This window comes from Acomys minous (genome assembly GCF_964271855.1).
Source record: "Acomys minous genome assembly, chromosome: 7".
NCBI lineage: Eukaryota > Metazoa > Chordata > Mammalia > Rodentia > Muridae > Acomys > Acomys minous.
The window spans coordinates 95,888,510-95,905,284 of NC_140488.1; the positions used below are offsets into that span (position 1 = coordinate 95,888,510).

The following is a 16,775-nucleotide window of genomic DNA, read 5'->3' on the forward strand; positions in this document are numbered from 1 at the left end:
GAGCTTGGAAGGAAGATGGTCTTTACCAAGGGAGGGAAGAGAAAGAACAAAGTTCGAGGCCAATCTGCCTAAGCTAAGGCGCCAGGAGGGGAAACTGGGAAAGAGGGGATTTTATTAGGCGATTCTAAAGTCCAAGTGGAGAGTGTCTAGGAATATACAGAGGTAGAGATTGCCTACTACAGCAAGCCTTTGAGCGATGGGGAGGTGGGCTGGGGAGAGGGCTCAGCTGCTACTGCTATTGCACAGGACACGGGTTGGATTCTCAGCACTCAGAAAACAGTTCACAACTGTCTATAACTCCAATTTCAGGGGATCTTATGCTGCACGCACGCAATGCACATACATATACACATAAAATAAAAATTTACAAATATGTGCATATGCCACAAGGGAATGTTAAACTATAGCAGTCTCCAGGGGTTTTTTTGTATTCTGGGTAAATTGTACTTTGCAATGTAAAGAAGTAAAAGATTCAACTAGCAGGACAAGGCAGTTCACACCTGTAACCCAATACTCTTAGCATTTAAGAAACTGAGGCAATGCTGAGCATGGTGGCGCACGCCTTTAATCCCAGCACTTGGGAGGCAGAGGCAGGCGGATCAATGTGAGTTCAAGGCCAGCCTGGTCTACAAAGCGAGTCCAGGATAGTCAAGGCTACACAGAGAAACCCTGTATCGAAAAACAACAACAACAAAAAAGAAACTGAGGCAAGAGGAGAGGATCAGGATTTTGAGGTCAATCTTTGCTATTAAGAAAGTTGAAACCATATTTAAAAAAAGAAAGACAAGAAAAAAAATGTAATACTGTCTCACAATAATCTAGGTTAGGTGTGATGTGGAACTAGACTGAAAAAAATAAAAATAGGGCTGGCGGGTGGTTAAGGAGATAAAGATGCTGAGGACCTGCATTCAGTCCCCAAGGGCTCACGTAGCAGGAGAGAACAGACTCTCAGAACCTGTCCTCTTACTTTGGCATGCACACCCACACTGAATACATAAATGTCAAACCAAAAAAAAAAAAAAGAAAGAAAACCCTTGCTAATAATCAAACTTTGTTGTACACATCCAAAGCCAGAAACAAGGCCAAGAAAAGAAAGAACGTCTCTACTAAACACGTGTTATCAGCCACCATCTTTTGGAGGACTATTCTGTTGCTGTAGCTTTGTACAAAACACAAATAATAAAAACAGGGTTTTCTTGCCATGGGGCAGACTTCTCAGGTGGGAAGAGGCCCCTACTTACTAGCCAAAAGCACTTGCCTGGGACCTTGATGACAAGTTCCACAGAAAGATCTTAAAGAAGTAGGGATCTTTGTTGACCAGCTTGCATGTCTTGCTCTTGCTGTTTTGGAGGGGCGTCAATCCACACCTCCTTCACACTCTGCGGCAATTTGTTGCAGTACTTATCAAAGGCCTTTGCCTGGGCCATGGGATTTTTCTTGTGACAGTTGATGAATACTTGGCTCCTAGTTTTTGTTTGTTTTGTTTTGTTTTGTTTTGAGACAGGGTCTCTCTGTGTAGCCCTGGCTGTTGTAGGCCAGGCTGGCTTCAAACTCAAGGATCCTCCTGCCTCTAGCTCCTGAGTGCTGGGGTTAAAGGTGGGTGCCACCAGGCCTGCCTTGGTCCCCGTTCTTAATCCAACAACCTGAGCACAGAGAACAGAGCTTTGGTAAATTCCTTCTCCCCACCTCCCGTAGCCCTGCCTCTAGGGACTTGGCCCTTGTGGATTTGGTGAGGAGAGGCTCCTCCAGCTCCCTGCAGCTGGGGAACCCAGACCCCCAGCCTCCTGCTGCCCAGGTTTACCTGGTCATTCACTCTGGTCTGATCATTCTGCTCTGCATCCATTGCTTTGCCTCCCTCACTATTTCTTTTTAGTGTGTGTGGGTGTTTTGCTTGCATGCATGTGTACACCACATGCTGCCCAGTTCCTACAGAAGGCAGAAGAAGGTGTCAGATTCTTCAGGAAGTGGAATTACACGTTATAAGTTGCCACCTGGATGCAGGGAATCCAACCCAAGTCCGTGCTCTTAATGGCTGAGCCCCTCAAGCTTTCCCCCTTCCTCCCACCCTCACCCCTCACTGCCTTTTTTAAGCATCATAAGCTTTGACATTGTGCTTCTTATAGCTTCCTTCCTTCCTTCCTCCTTTCTTTCATAGCTTTTCCTTCATCTCCAAATTACAACTGCTGATGCACCCAGTTGCTAAACTATCCCTGCCCCTCTTAACTCCTCCTTGGAATCTTTCATCTGAAGGCCAACCCATATAGAAAACTTCACCCTTTTCTGAGGGAGAGATAAACCTGTTTTTAGGATCCCAAGTGCAGGATTGGAACAGTCTTGTGAGGGAACGGGTGAGGTTAATCCACTAGAAGACTGACCACCTCGTGCGGGAGCTTGATTGTTGCCAGCTGAAAAGATCCCGTAAACAGACTCTGGGAGGAGATATATAAATGAGCCCAGAACTGGAGGTGGGGCTTTTTGGAGACTTGGGATAGTTTTGGCTGTTCATCGCTGCACTTCGAGACACTCCTAGAGAGAACCGCTGGAGGAAAGGCTTTGGGGCTCCGGCTCCTACAGAGGTTCTGGGTTCTGGTTACTCTAGGTTCCATCAGAAGAAATCCTGCAGATTGTGCCAAGAGAATCGTTCCTCGGAACAGATATCCTTACAGTTTTGTTACTGTATCCACTAATCCTCATTTGCTATTGTTTTGGTTAGTTGGGTTATAAGTGACAGTCACTAAGTTGTTAATAAAATATATTGGTTAAGAAAATTGAGCATACACTTTTCTCTCTTACTAAGACACCTAGCAAGCCAGGTATGCAGCACATGCCATTAGCCCCAGCAACTCAGGAGGCAGAAGCAGGCAGATGTCTGTGAGTTCAAAGCCAGCCTGGTCTACAAAGTGAGTTCCAGGACAGCCAGGGCTGTTACACAGAGAAACCCTGTCTTAGTGGTCTGAAACGAATCCCTAATGTCTAGTCTTTAGATTCCTCATCTGTAAATATCAAAGATATTAAAATAGTTCCTACGTTAGGAAGCATTTTATTGTGAAGAGTGAAGCAGATAGCCCATGCTATATGTGCACACAATGCTTAGCAATTGTATCCCCAAACCTCAGCTGTGACTGCGTGATTACCATCATCATCATTAGTTGAAAATTTCCCAACTCTCCTACCACATGTGGATCAGCACTGGTGGTGGCACATTCCCATCACATGTATTTCACATCTGTCCCAGGATGCTGGACTGGCTTTCTTCACTTGTGTGCGTCTTACATTAAACCTTTTTGTTTGTTTGTTTGGGTTGGTTAGTTTTTGTTTCTTGTAAATAGGGTCTCATGTAGTCTCGAATCCACTAGATAACCAAGCATGGCTTTGAACTCCGAATCCGCCTGTCTCTATATCCCAGGTGCTAGGATTATGGGTGCATGCCACATGCCTAGCCCTTGCATACATTTTAGCTTTTTCCCCCAATTTGGCAAAAATTGCCCAAACCTACCAACAGTTCTTGATGGCACTGATGATTGCAGCTGTGTGACTCACCAGTCATAAGCTCCGTGGCTAGAATTTGTACTCAGATTGCTGCCATTCTAAAAGCACAGCTTTAGTGGCTGGAACATGTGGCTGTCACTTTAGAACAAAAAGCCTATCTTCCGGGAAGATGCTCCAATTTTTTAAAAGACACAGATGTAGATTTCATTTTTACTATGATTGATAAATGAATGTAAATCTCCATCAATTGGAGTAAGACATTTATTTTCAAGTTAACTACTGAATTCATTTTCAGAAAACAAGCTTGAATTGCTCGAGTTAATTTCTTTGCAGAAGGAGCTCGGGAAGCCAATTCCATTTCCAAACTAAAATTACTGTCATTTGAATTCAATAAAGAAAAAGATCTTCCTAAACTTTGTGGGGAGCAATGCCTAGTTTTGGACCAGACAACTTTATCCTCACTTGTGTGCAGGAGAGCTCTCTTGGTGACTTTTTAACTGGCTTAGTTCTCCCTCGTGTCTTACCTATACTTCTACAGAATAATTGTAGCATCTGCTGGCAAAACATGGCCCACCCAAGATAGGCTGGACCTTGTTCCTGCCCTTCCTTGGGAATGTCCCATTTCAGGTTAGGGACAAACTACTGTGAACAGCCCAAACTTTATTCCACTCCATTCAAAGCATGATGGCCTTTAAATTTTGTCCAGTAGGTCCCACAAACCTTGAGGTATACAACCTGGAAAGAGAAACCTTTTGGGGGACCATCAGCTGTGGTAGAATGAAGCAGATGCCATCCATAGTCTCTCTGCCCCAGGAAACTTTAAAGGACTAGCTCACAAATGATCCTAGGGTGTCCTTGTGCCTTAGATCTCCCTGTGAGAAAAATGTGTGCTTTGTCAAACTTCTACATGAACATGTTGTTCTACCACTTAGATGACTTGGGAATAAACCTATTGCACATGGGGTAGCCCTGGGAGGGAAGATTGGGGCTGGCAGCCAGTTCCGCCTAGAGACATCTAAAGGCTGGGTGCCGGGACTATGCACAGAGAGGTGAGCTGTGGGAAACTGGCTGGTTCTCCCCCATTACTGTTTCTCTAGTAAATCCCAGTTGCTACCTGATCAGTTGAAAGGGTCTCCACTTGATTTTACAGATAGCTTACATAGTAAAACAACTGATGAGATGAAAATCCATTAAAATCCATTAACATTGTAAATAGTTAAAGAGGGGAGGGGCTCAGTGCTCTACACTACTACTTACTAGAGATGAGCAACACCCTCTATGCAAAACTCTTTTTTTTTTTTTAAGCTGGGGAGGTAGCTCAGTTGGTATTGTGCTTGCCAGCAATGTTCAAGATGCTGAGTTCAGTTCACAGCAAACTGTTCATGGTAATTGTGGTTTGAATGAGAAATTTCCCCCATAGACTCATGTGTCTGAACACTTGATCTCCAGTTGGTGACATTGTTTGGAAGGGTTATGGAACAAACCTTTAGGAAGTAGAGCCTTGCTGGAGGAAATACATCCTGGGTGGTGGTGGGGGCTTGGGGAGTGGGCTGTGTATAAATCCACCTTCTCTTCTCTTTCTGCTTCCTGTGTTTATGAAAATGTGATTAGCCAGCTTCCTGTTCTTGCCACCATTTCCTTGTTCTCTGCTCTGTGCAGCATTGTGCCCTCTGCTCCATTGTAGACTCAGTCCCTCAGAAACCACAAACCAAAATCAACCACAGGCACACATGTGGCACACATATAAACATGCAGGCAAAATATCCATACACAAAAAATAAAAATAAATAAATTTTATAAAAACAAGTATCTGAAATGTAAAAGTAACCCTTATGTTAAGATGGAAGGGGAAAATACTGTTGACTAATTGGCTCTGTATGGATTGTGGCACCATAGTGTTTTGTTTGTTTTACATTTCCAGAAACCACAGGAGCCTAGGAACTAGAGAAACTATGGACCCAGGGTTCTTATGACCAGTTAGCTCAGATAACACCAGTGGGGCCATGGTGCTCTTCGCAGCCCAAGTGACTAGATTCCAGGGCCAAATGTATAGGGTTTTCCAAGGAGAAGTACCAGAAAGACAGAGAAAGGATGCTTGCTTGATTGGTTTGCTGTTTTTGGTGTGTAATAGGCCATGGCATTGAAGGGTAAGGAAGAAGTTCTGCTACTAACTACAAAATAAGTGTTGTATTTCATTCCTGGAAGAATTTTCTGCTATCATCATCATCACCACCATTTTAGAGAATTTCATGTATATCAGGCTCCTTCAAATTCATTCTAAGGTGTATGGTAGCAACAAGAGAACTTGCTCCAAATAAAATCCACTTTTTCCTGGGTATACTGTGCTTGGGAGGGAATAGGGTCTTTGGTAAAGGATTTGGCATGTACATATGCAAATCCTCACATTTTTTGTTTTTTGTTTTTTTTATCAACTTCCATTTTTATTAGTTTGATTCGTCTTTGATCAGAAGCAAGGGAGGTAAACATGCATGTCTTTTGAATGCAAACTTTTGAATGTAAATCAATACCTATCATATCTCATCATTATCAATTTAAAACATCAATCTAGACCTAAAAAAACATTTTATCCCACAAACAATTAACTATCTGTTCTTCAACCCCACCAGAGATTTGAGAAGGAATAAAATTAATTAGCTGAGTATACAGGGTGTGCAGATTAGCAGCTTCTCAAATGAGAAGATGACAAAGACAGTTTGCTGCCTGAAAAGTCACCCAAAACTCTCTATAACGTTGGAGCATCATCTTCAGCCTTTTGGACCAATATATCTGACAGATGCAAATCCTCACATTTAAAAGCCAATATACGTGGTGCCCGCGCCACCGCGGTACCGAGTCAAGGGCGAGGGACTGCGGATTTAACTCACACACACACATACACACACAATAACACAGCGGGTCCTTCATGCTAAGAGAGCAGCAGCAGCAGCAGTTGCAGCAGCAGCAGGTTTTATTCAGTGTCCTGCCTTCCTTCAACGATGAGCAGTGCTGTGGAAGTGTAAGTCAAATAAACCCCTTTGTCCCCCAAGTTTCTTTGGTCATGGTGTTTTCATCACAGCAGTAGTAACTCTACGACACTTTCTATATAATCTCAAGCCTTATGGTGGATAAAACATCTGACTTTCAAAAATGCAAAAGAAATTCTAGATATAATAAATCTTTGTTTTCCTGTGATTACAAAATAAATCTTTTTTATTTTTTAAAAGTTTTCTTTACTATTGTATCCATCTATAATGTGTTTGGTGCTCTGCGTATGCCATGGAGCACAGCATGCTGGGTCACACAACAACTTGTGGGGTTAGTTTTCTTCTTCCACCTGTACATGGGCTCTGGGGATCAAACTCAGGTCATCAGGTTTACATGGCAAGTGTCTTGATCCACTGAACCAGCACACGCTTACAAATGTATTTTCTATATAGAAAATTAATAATAAGTAGACATATATGCTAGTAATAGCAATTAAAGATTAGTACAAACACACTCATTGAGAAATCTGAATATAAAAATTCACACCCGAGTTTTAAAACAAAATCATACCTTAAAAAAACTATGGCCAGTATTCAGCTAAGAGTTACCAATGTGGGTCAGTATAGATATTTTCTGAAAAGCCTGGGTTTCGTGTGGTCAGTGTTTATGGCTTTGGTGGCTGTTAACATTTTGACTATAATCCTTACTTGCAATTCTACAGAAGTATAAACACTAAAAAAATAGTTGAGTGCAGTGGTACAGACGTTAATCCTAGCAGTTCAGAGGTAGAGGCAGGAGAATGGAAAGTTTAAGATCTGCTTCTATTACACAGCACATTCTAGTCCAACCTGAGCTATATGACACATTGTTTCAAAAAAAAAAACAAAAATGATACCCGGATGTGTCAAATGTAATATTTGAATGTGATGCTTTGTATTATAATCTTAGCACTTAGGAGACTGAGATAAAAGGATTAGCATAAGTTCCAAGCCATCCTGGACTACAGAGTGAGATACTCTCAATTCTCTCTCTCTCTCTCTCTCTCTCTCTCTCTCTCTCTCTCTCTCTCTCTCTCTCTCTCTCTCACACACACACACTCTCTCTCTCTCTCTCTCTCTCTCTCTCTCTCTCTCTCACACACACACACTCTCTCTCTCTTACACACACACACACACACACTCTCTCTCTCTCTCTCACACACACACACACACACAATCTCAGATATAAAAATATATCACAGCTACCAATAGGTTGCTATAAGAGCAACTTGCACGTCATGTCCTGCTAGTATTCCAGTGACACATACTGTTATTAACCAAAGAGCAAATGCATTTGATAAGACAAATGAAAGCAGGGTATGGTAGGTGGCACAAGCCTTTAATCCCAGCACTTGGAAGGCAAAGGTAGAGAGATCTCTGTGTGTTCAGTGCCAACCTGGTCTACAGAGTGAGTTCCAGGACAGCCAGGACTACATAGTGAGACCTTATCTTTAAAAAAAAAATAGACAGATGAAATACTCATAAAACAATTAGTGCACACTTAACCTTTGAGTACCATTTTGAGATTGGTAGCTCCAAATGATGGTAGCTAAGAGTGGGACCAATACTGTAAGATGGGACACTTTAACAGTTTGTTAAATAAAATTTGCAAGAACCTCTTGTTGTAGGTTGAGGTCCTGTATTAGGCCCAAACAGAAAAGTCAAGATTGGACACTCACATTAAACTTCCTTTTTACCAAGGGGAAATGAAACTGTTTATTTGACCTTCTGAGAAATAGAGACTAGAGAGATTGAACAGCTAATGAAGATTCCTCTGCCTTAATCCCGTCACAAAAAGGGGTAACCTCAGGCAACTTGATGTTATTTGGTTATAGGTTTTCGTTTTTATTGTTCTGTCTCCCTGTCTTTGCTTTACAAGGATAGGAATTTTGAAATGTTACCAAAAAAAGGAAGGAAAAAAAACCCAGAAATGTATACCTGTAAGTATTATTAAATGCAGTGTTTTAAAATAATCTAGTTAAAATTTTAAGCTAATACGCATTAAAGCAAGCTGCTGCCTAAGTAGGACCGTCTTAGGGGGTGGCTTGGCTGGCTGTGGGCTTGGGCCTCACTTGTATATTGAGCACATAATCATGGCGGAAGGATGAGCGGACGGTGCGATTCATCAGTGGCTGAAGTGGGCGGAAGTTGTCCACCATTCTTTTCTCTTGCTCTCCCTCAGAAGTGAAAAGCAGGGTCCGAAACTGCTCAAGCTAGGAACAGAAAACAGTAAGAATGTCAGTCAAAACCCTGCATTAGCACATGGATAAATTATTTTCATTTTGTTTGTCTTGAGACATAGTCTCACTGTGTGACCCTTGGAACTCATGATGTAGACCAGGTTGGCTTCATATTCCCAGAGGTCCACCTGCTTCTGTCTCCTAAATGCTGTGATTACAGACACACACCACCACACCTGGCTTGCTTTCACATTATTAATTCTACAACACTTTGCTTCAAGTTGAATTCAGCAACAGAACTTATTTCTGAGAGAGATGTCTTTACCCCTTAATAAGGGGGTAAATGTCATGTTTTTGGCTGGTTGTGTGACACCAGCAGGAAGTGGTTTTGAGATCTGAAGATTAGGGACAAAGGCCCTGGTGCCCACATATTAGCTGTTTGCCAACGGTGAGTTACATCATCTCTTTAATTTTGAAATATGTCCGTGGAGAGAAAAGACTCGAAAAAATGGTATGTACAAAATGATTCTATTTTGTCATAAAAGTATACATATTATAAAAGTAAAAGATCAGAAGGATTTACACAAATAATTAATAATACTGCGTGCTATTCACCACTGCTAACCCCACCCCCATTATTCCCTATTCCCACGCCTACTGATCCTTTTAAAAATAAGCCACCAGTCACCCCTACCCAAACCAAAAGGAATGGCATTAGATGTAACTATGGCAGGGACTGTGAGCCTTGGAGCAAAGGCCGTTGTACTCCAACAAGTCCAACACAACCAACTCTCTCAACAAATCAAGGCTGATCTGACACTGGTATAGGACAGCATCAAAAAAAACTCTAGACTTGGGGCTAAAGATATGGCTCAGTGGCTCAAATCACTGGATGCTCTTCCAGAGGCCCTGAGTTCACTTCTAGACATGACAGTTCACAACTGTCCATAACCATAGTCGCATGGGGTCCGATGCCCTCTTCTGGTGTGCAGACATAAATGCAGATGAATACAAACAAACAAACCCTTCCAGACTCAGTTGGACTCCCTGGAAGCCATGGTATTACAAAATAGATGGGGATTCAGACTCAGCAATTGCTGAGATGCCCATTTAAAATAGCAAAGCAGATCCGGCCTCCAGGTTCTCCCAGCAACCCTCGGGCCATCCTTGTTACAGAGCATGGCGGGTATACCCCACCCTCTGCCCTGAACTTCCCAGCTCAGAGGCTGGGTTTCCCCTTTCCCAGAAGCTCTTCCCTATATAAGCCAGATATTTTGGTCAGTGCATTTGCTCCCTCCCCATGTGCTTTCTCTCTCTGCCACTCCGTACCCCCACTGTTTCTGTGTCCCTCTGCACGGTGCCATCCCTGACCTCCTCCTGTGAGCTCAGGGAACCCACCTGAGAGCTGCCTGCCAATAAGCCTGCCTTTATAGACTCGAATTTGGCTTGAATTGGCTCCTTTTATTGTTGGAAGAATACTTCTCAATTAGATCTCATTATGGAAGAGAAGGGAGGAATCTGTGCTGTTCTGGTGGAAGAATATTGTTTCTACATGAATTTGTCAGGTGTTCTAAAGGAGAATAGAATCACAAGCCAGATATTGCCCCTGTCAGGCTGGACAAGTTTGGGAGCACTTGGGGAACAAGGATAACGCCCTTTAATGGGCCCCTCATCATGCTCGTTCTACCTTTAACATTCAGTCTCTGGGTTTCGAAATCCCTCCCTAATCTGTTGCAGCAGTGAGCTCAAGCCCTCACTTCCTCACCCATCACTCAACTGCTGCTGACTAAGGACTACCAAGCCCTCAGAGTCCTGGAAGCAGATGGTCCCTAAAAGCCAATATACAGTCTTGAGGAATCAACATACTTCTGACGTCAAAAGACCCTAAAAAAACAAAAACAAAAATAAAAACAAAAAACAAAAAAACAACCAAAAACACATCCCTTTTCTCTTTCCCTCACAATGACCTCTCCAGCACAAAACAGTTAAGACAGAATTGATGGCTATTCTTGAGGGCCTGGATGTAAAAACAGGGTTTCCATGAAATCCCAGATAATCTTACTCATCCTTATTCGTCAGGCACAACCCGGAGAAGAGCTATTTGCTGGAGCAGCCTAGCTCCCAACGTAATCTGGCCTGGGCAAACAAATTCAGAAAGGAGAGTCTGTAGACTGCATAAAGCCCTCTGAGGCCACATCACCTTCATCATTCCCAGGCCACAACCCATCTCTATAAAGGGTCCCAGCTAGCTTTTTTCCCTACACAGGATCTCTATTCCATGAGAAAGGGCCCACTTTTTGTTGTTTGAAATAAACAGTCTCCTCTGTTGAACTCAAACTCTGATCTTTTTCCTGCCTTTTATCTCATTACTCTGTGCTCCGAAATCTAACACTTTTCTCTTCCTAACTACTTTCATGTCTTTACAAACATTAATGACCTAATGAGTTTTATTAGGATCACTTACAGGAGGATGGGCACCTAACAAGTGACTACACTACTGAGGAAAATCTCTTCCCCCCTTTCCCAACTATGTAGAAGTTTTCATGTAACATTTTTAAACTATTGAATTATATATATGTACTGGTGTTGTCACCTCGAAAAAAGCTAGAGTCAGATTAATATATAGGAAGCTTGTGGGGGATATTTTCTTGACTAATAATTTGGGAAAGCCCAAGTCACTGTCAGCAATGCCACCCCTGGTATAGTGGTCCTGAGCTGTATAATAAAACATGCTGAGCAGGCTATGGTGAGCAAAGCAAGAAGCAGCATCCTTCCAGGGCCTCTGCCTCAGGTTCTCTGGTTCCTGCCTGAGTTCCTTCCTGACTTTTCTCTCTTTCTCTTTTTAAAAGATTTGTTTATTTATTTACATGCTCTATCTGCATGTACACCTACATGCCAGAAGAGGGCAACAGCTCACATATAGATGGTTGTGAGCATCCATGTGGTTGCCTCTGGAAGAGCAGAGAGTGCTCTTAATCACTGAACCATCTTTCCAGCCCCTCCCTGACTTCTCTTAATGAGAGACTGTAAGCTGTAAAAGTAAAATAAACCCTTCCCTTCCCTTCCCAAGTCATGGTATTCCCCCCCCCAAAAAAAGCAAACTAGGATTTCATATTAAAATTCCTTAATAAGCCACTGACCCTTTGGTTTACTTTTCAGTGTTATATATCAATTTTTAAATATGAAGGCTAAACTAGGTATGGTGGCACATGCCTTTAATCTCAGTACTTTACACAGAGAAACCCGGGAGGGGGGAGGAAGGAATAAATACGAAGGATAGTAGTATAGTAGTATGACTGACTGAATGTGTAGGTTACAAAAGCCAAGCTTACGAGCAGTCAGCCCAGCTCTGGACTTTCTCATTTCTCTGTGATTTCTGTTTCTACATTTCATTATCAAGAAGTGTTTAGGGCTGGAGAGATGGCTCAGTGGGTAAGAGTGCTGCCTGCCCTGCCAAAGGTCCTGAGTTCAATCCCCAGCAACCACATTGTGGCTCACAGCCATCTGTAATGTGATCTGATGCCCTCTTCTGGCCTACAGGTGTACAGGCAGAACACTATATACATAATAATAAATGAATCTTTTTTTAAAAGAAGTGTTTAAATGTAATTTAATAAATTAATAAACTACTTGCATTCCTTCAGACCTCTGGGTTTTTTTTTTATAGTTAAAAGAGCCCCATTCATTTTGCTCTATGAAAGGATTTCCCTATGCTGAACTTTTATGGTGCTTTCCTGTTTTGCAGTGTGTGGGTGCTCCCAGAAGCCAGACAAAGAAGGGCTTCTGTTTTGCAGTGCTGAGGGTTAAGTGTGGGGCCTCATATATGCTAGGTAAGCAGTTTACCACTAAGCTGTATCCCCAGCTCCATCTATGCTATTTTTGTACATTTCATATATTGAGAATATGCTCCTGTATAACGTTTGAGTGCTGACGGCGTTTTATAGAATTCCCTTTCCTTTTTCCTCACTGAGTTGAGATGCCACCTTTACCAGAAAGTAAATTCTCATATGTAGTTGGACACAATTTTGAACTTACTACTTTCTTCTTGCAAAGTCTAATCTTATCCATCAGTTAGACTGGAGATGTGCAGATAGCTGGCTAACTGTTATTCCTAAGTGTGTCTTTGAGGGTGTTCCCTGAGGAGCTTTGAACTGGGAGACAAGTAAAGCAGATGCTTTTTTTTTTTTTGAGAGCCAGGCTTGAGGAGAACATGAATAAAACACAAAAGTACAGGGTTCACTTTCCTTTCTGCTGACTATTTTGTGTTTTGTTTTGAGAAAGAATCTTGGCAAGGCATGGTGGTGAATGCCTTTAATCCCAGCACTTGAGAGGCAGAGGCCGTGGATCTCTGTGAGTTCAAGGCTAGCCTAGTCTATAAAACAAGCCCAGAACAGCCAGAGCTACACACAGAGAAACCCTGTCTTGAAAAAGAAAAACAAAAACAAACAAACAAGCAAAACCTTTACATAGCCTAGGCTGGCCTTGAACTGCTATGTACCTGAAGGTGGCCTTGAACATCTGATCTTTTAGAGGCTGCTCCCCAAGTGCTGGTATTATAAACTGTATCACCACACCCAGTTTTCATGTAATTAGAGAACCTACTGTTTTGAATTAAGTTCCTGCATTAGGTCCCAATAAACCAACATAAAAACCAAGATGGATGAACTGACTGTGGTGGTTCCTTAGTCCCAACATTTGGGAAACAAAGGCAAGTAGATCTCTGGGAGTTGAGACCAGCCTGGTATACATAGGGAGTTCCAGGTCAGCCAGGGCTACATACATAATGAGACCCTGTGTCAAAAAAAAAAAAAAAAAAAAAAAGCTGGAGTCACACTAGACTTCTATTTCACCAAGGGGAAACTAAACTGTTTATCTCACTTTCTGAAAAGTAGAGATTAGTGAAATTTATCAGTTAAATCCCAGACAGGCCATGTCAATTGGCGTTGTCGTGAACATTCCTCTGCCTTAGTCCTGTCCTGATGCTCTGGGGTTGTGGGTTATTTTCCAATTGTTTCGTCTCATTTTCTGTGCTTTACAAGCCCCGTTTCATCTGGCTTGACTGCTTTTGAACTGAGACATCAATCCGCCACTGCACTGGGAGCTGCTAGTCCTCAGGCCTTAAAGCCAAGTCGAGAACACACACCACTGACTTCCAACTATCAGTCCTTTAAGCTCACCCCTCAGGTAACCTTCAGGTTATAGAGAGCAAGCCAGAAGACTCCTCAGCCTCCATAATCGCATGAGCAAGAGAACCTGCTCAAGAGAAGCCAGTCGAATCATTCCCATTTTCCCTTCCTCCCTTCCATCCCCTTTCTTTCTCCTTTCTGCCCCCTCTCCTGGCTCACTCCCTCTTCCTCTTTCTCCCTTTCTTTCTCCCGGTCTCTCTCTCTCTCTCTCTCTCTCTCTCTCTCTCTCTCTCTCTCTCTCTCTCTCTCTCTCTCTGTCATTGGTTCAGTTTCTAAATACTTTGCTTCATTGTCCTTGTTATTCCTGTGCAAGTACCATGGAATTAAGTTCTTGAAGCTTTATAGCATTGTAAATCTAATCACTCTTTCTTTGTTCCTTCAGACATCTCCCTGGCTATTTATACTTATTTGTTTTGACTCAAATTTGTACCTAGGGAGCTGGGGAGAGGGTTCACTCTAGTTACAGGGGATCCAACACCCTCTTCTGGTCTCTTTGGGCACTAGACACACATGAGGTATATACACTTAGGCAAACATTCATATACATAAAATAAAAATCAACAAAAATTTAAAAATAAAGCCTTTAAAAATAACACATTTACTTTAAATCCTATTCACATATTTATTGGAGCAACATTAACTTATGGAGAATAAACAATTCATGAAAAATATAACTTAAGGGAAACTGACATCCTTATGATGTCTTTCTAGCCAGTAATAGAGTATGAATTTAATTAAGTTGTCTTCAGTGTCCTGGAAGAGTCTAAGCTTTATTATTAACATTTCTTGTTCAAACTCCTTAAAAGTATTTTATAGTTTGTTTTTTTTTGTTTTTTTTCTTTGTTTTTTTTGTTTTTGTTTTTGTTTTTGTTTTTGTTTGGTTTTTCGAGACAAGGTTTCTCTGTGTAGCCTTGGCAGTCCTGGATGCGTTTTGTAGACCAGGCTGGCATCAAACTCACATCGATCCACCTGCCTCTTCCTCCCAAGTGTTGGGATTACAGGCGTATGCATTTTGTAGTTTTGTTGTAACCATATCTGGGGCTTTCTTCCATTATTTCTTTGTATCATAACATCTTTGACATATATATTTTTATTTATATATATTCCAACTTTATACCCCCACCAATTGCTAATTATTTTTGTGCTATTTTTAAAACTATTTTCCTCATTTAGTTTTATTTTCTGATTTGAACATATGGGTGGTTTCCATACCACTTTTTCTTTCTGGTTTTTGAGACAGGGTTTCACTAGTGTTGGGATTAAAGACATGTGCCACCACACTCAGCTCTAGACCATAGTTTTAAGAGAGGGGAGCCTTAGTGTATTGCTTAGCCCCAGTGCTGAATAGCTAGGCTTGAGTAAGCCTTCTGTCTCAGCCTCCTGAGTAGCCAGGAATGCAGGCATGCACCGCACATAGCTAATTCTACAGTATGACGTAATACAACATTTACTATGGTAACAGTTATTTCCAGAGGGCATGGTAGAGGATACTTACAACCCCATCTTTTGGGGAGGATGTTTTGAGACAGGCTCTTTCTGTGTAACAGTCCTGGCTGTCCTAGACTCACTTGGTAGACCAGACTGGCCTTGAACTCAGAGATCCGCCTGCTTCTGCCTCCTGAGAACTGGAACCAAAGACATGTGCCACCGCACCTGGTCCTTTTTTATTTTTTAAGATTTATTTATTATTATGTGTTCTGCCTGCATTTATACCTGCCCACCAGAAGAGGGTACCAGATCTCATTTATAGATGGTTGTGAGCCACCATGTGGTTGCTGGAAAGTGAACTCAGGAACTTTGGAAGAGCAGCCTTAATCTTTTAACCTCTGAGCCATCTCTCCAGCCCAACAACTGATTTTCTAGGAATTGACCATAGTTTTATTATTTATTATGAAGAAATACTAAAGTTTCTTCACAGTCCTTGTCAGAATCTGTTTCTCCCAGGCTTCTGTTGCAAAATTCCCTTAAGTATTATAAGTGCTCTGGACATCTCGGCTTCCACTGTTCCCTTCACCCGGGGCTTGGTTTTAAATAGAGACTCAGAGAGGAAGCACACAACTCATAAGCAAATATAGAAGCAAATAGCGTATGTCTTTCTGTGCTTTTTCCTGATTAAATCTGGGGATATAGTCTCAAATGATCCCTATTGCAACAAAACAATAAAAACAAGCACAAAAATAGTTCATTAAAAAAGTTCCAGGCCAGCCAGGCGTGGTGGTGCATGCCTTTAATCCCAGCACTCAGGGAGGCAGAGGCAGGTGGATCGCTGTGAGCTCGAAGCTCTACAGCCTGGTCTATAAAGTGAGTCCAGGACAGCCAAGGCAACACAGAGAGGCGCTGTCTCGAAAAACCAATAAATAAATAAATAAATAAAAAGTTCCAGGCCAGCCTAGATTACAGAAGACCCTACTTCTCCCCAAAGAAACAAGCAAGTAAGCAAACAAGAATGATGTCAAGATTCGAGCCCAGCTTGACGGCAGACTAGCACTTCCTCAGCTGGGAAGTGTACAAGCAGGTACCTGGTGATGGTCAACCTCGACTGGCTCCTTCTTAATGATCCAGGTAACAGACTCTGAGAGGGGTGGTGTAGTGAGAGACCCAGAATAAGTCCAGTAATCTGGGCAAGTAGGCATCAGACAGGAGGGGTCAAAAGACCCAAATTCCACCAGGGTGTCCTGTCCAAGAGAAAGAGTCACTGAGTTATTAGTTAATCACTGGTGAAAGTCACTTGGTGAGAGACAGTGATTCTCCTGGTGAAGGTCCAAAGTAACTCCATTTTGCTTAAAACTTTCATTTCTGCATTTGGGTGACCTACTCTTGAAATCTGGATCTAGAAAAACCTACAAAGATACACTTGGCATAGAGATACAGAATTGCCAATTAGCTGGAAAATAAGA

At 42.1% G+C, this 16,775-nt stretch overlaps 1 protein-coding gene across 2 annotated transcripts in view; it reads right to left on the reverse strand.

Annotated features, from left to right (window-relative positions):
- Window positions 1-7,824: 7,824 nt before the first annotated feature.
- Window positions 7,825-16,775, reverse strand: part of CA5B (carbonic anhydrase 5B) — a 49,437-nt gene continuing 40,486 nt past the window's right edge. For both annotated transcript variants that reach the window (XM_084789273.1, XM_084789274.1), the window contains exons 7-8: window positions 16,398-16,553; window positions 7,825-8,725 (exon numbers count right to left, since the gene is read on the reverse strand). In XM_084789273.1, the coding sequence (XP_084645399.1) occupies window positions 8,546-8,725; window positions 16,398-16,553 (336 nt within the window). In that variant the 3' untranslated portion in view covers window positions 7,825-8,545. The remainder of the gene's footprint in view (window positions 8,726-16,397; window positions 16,554-16,775) is intronic.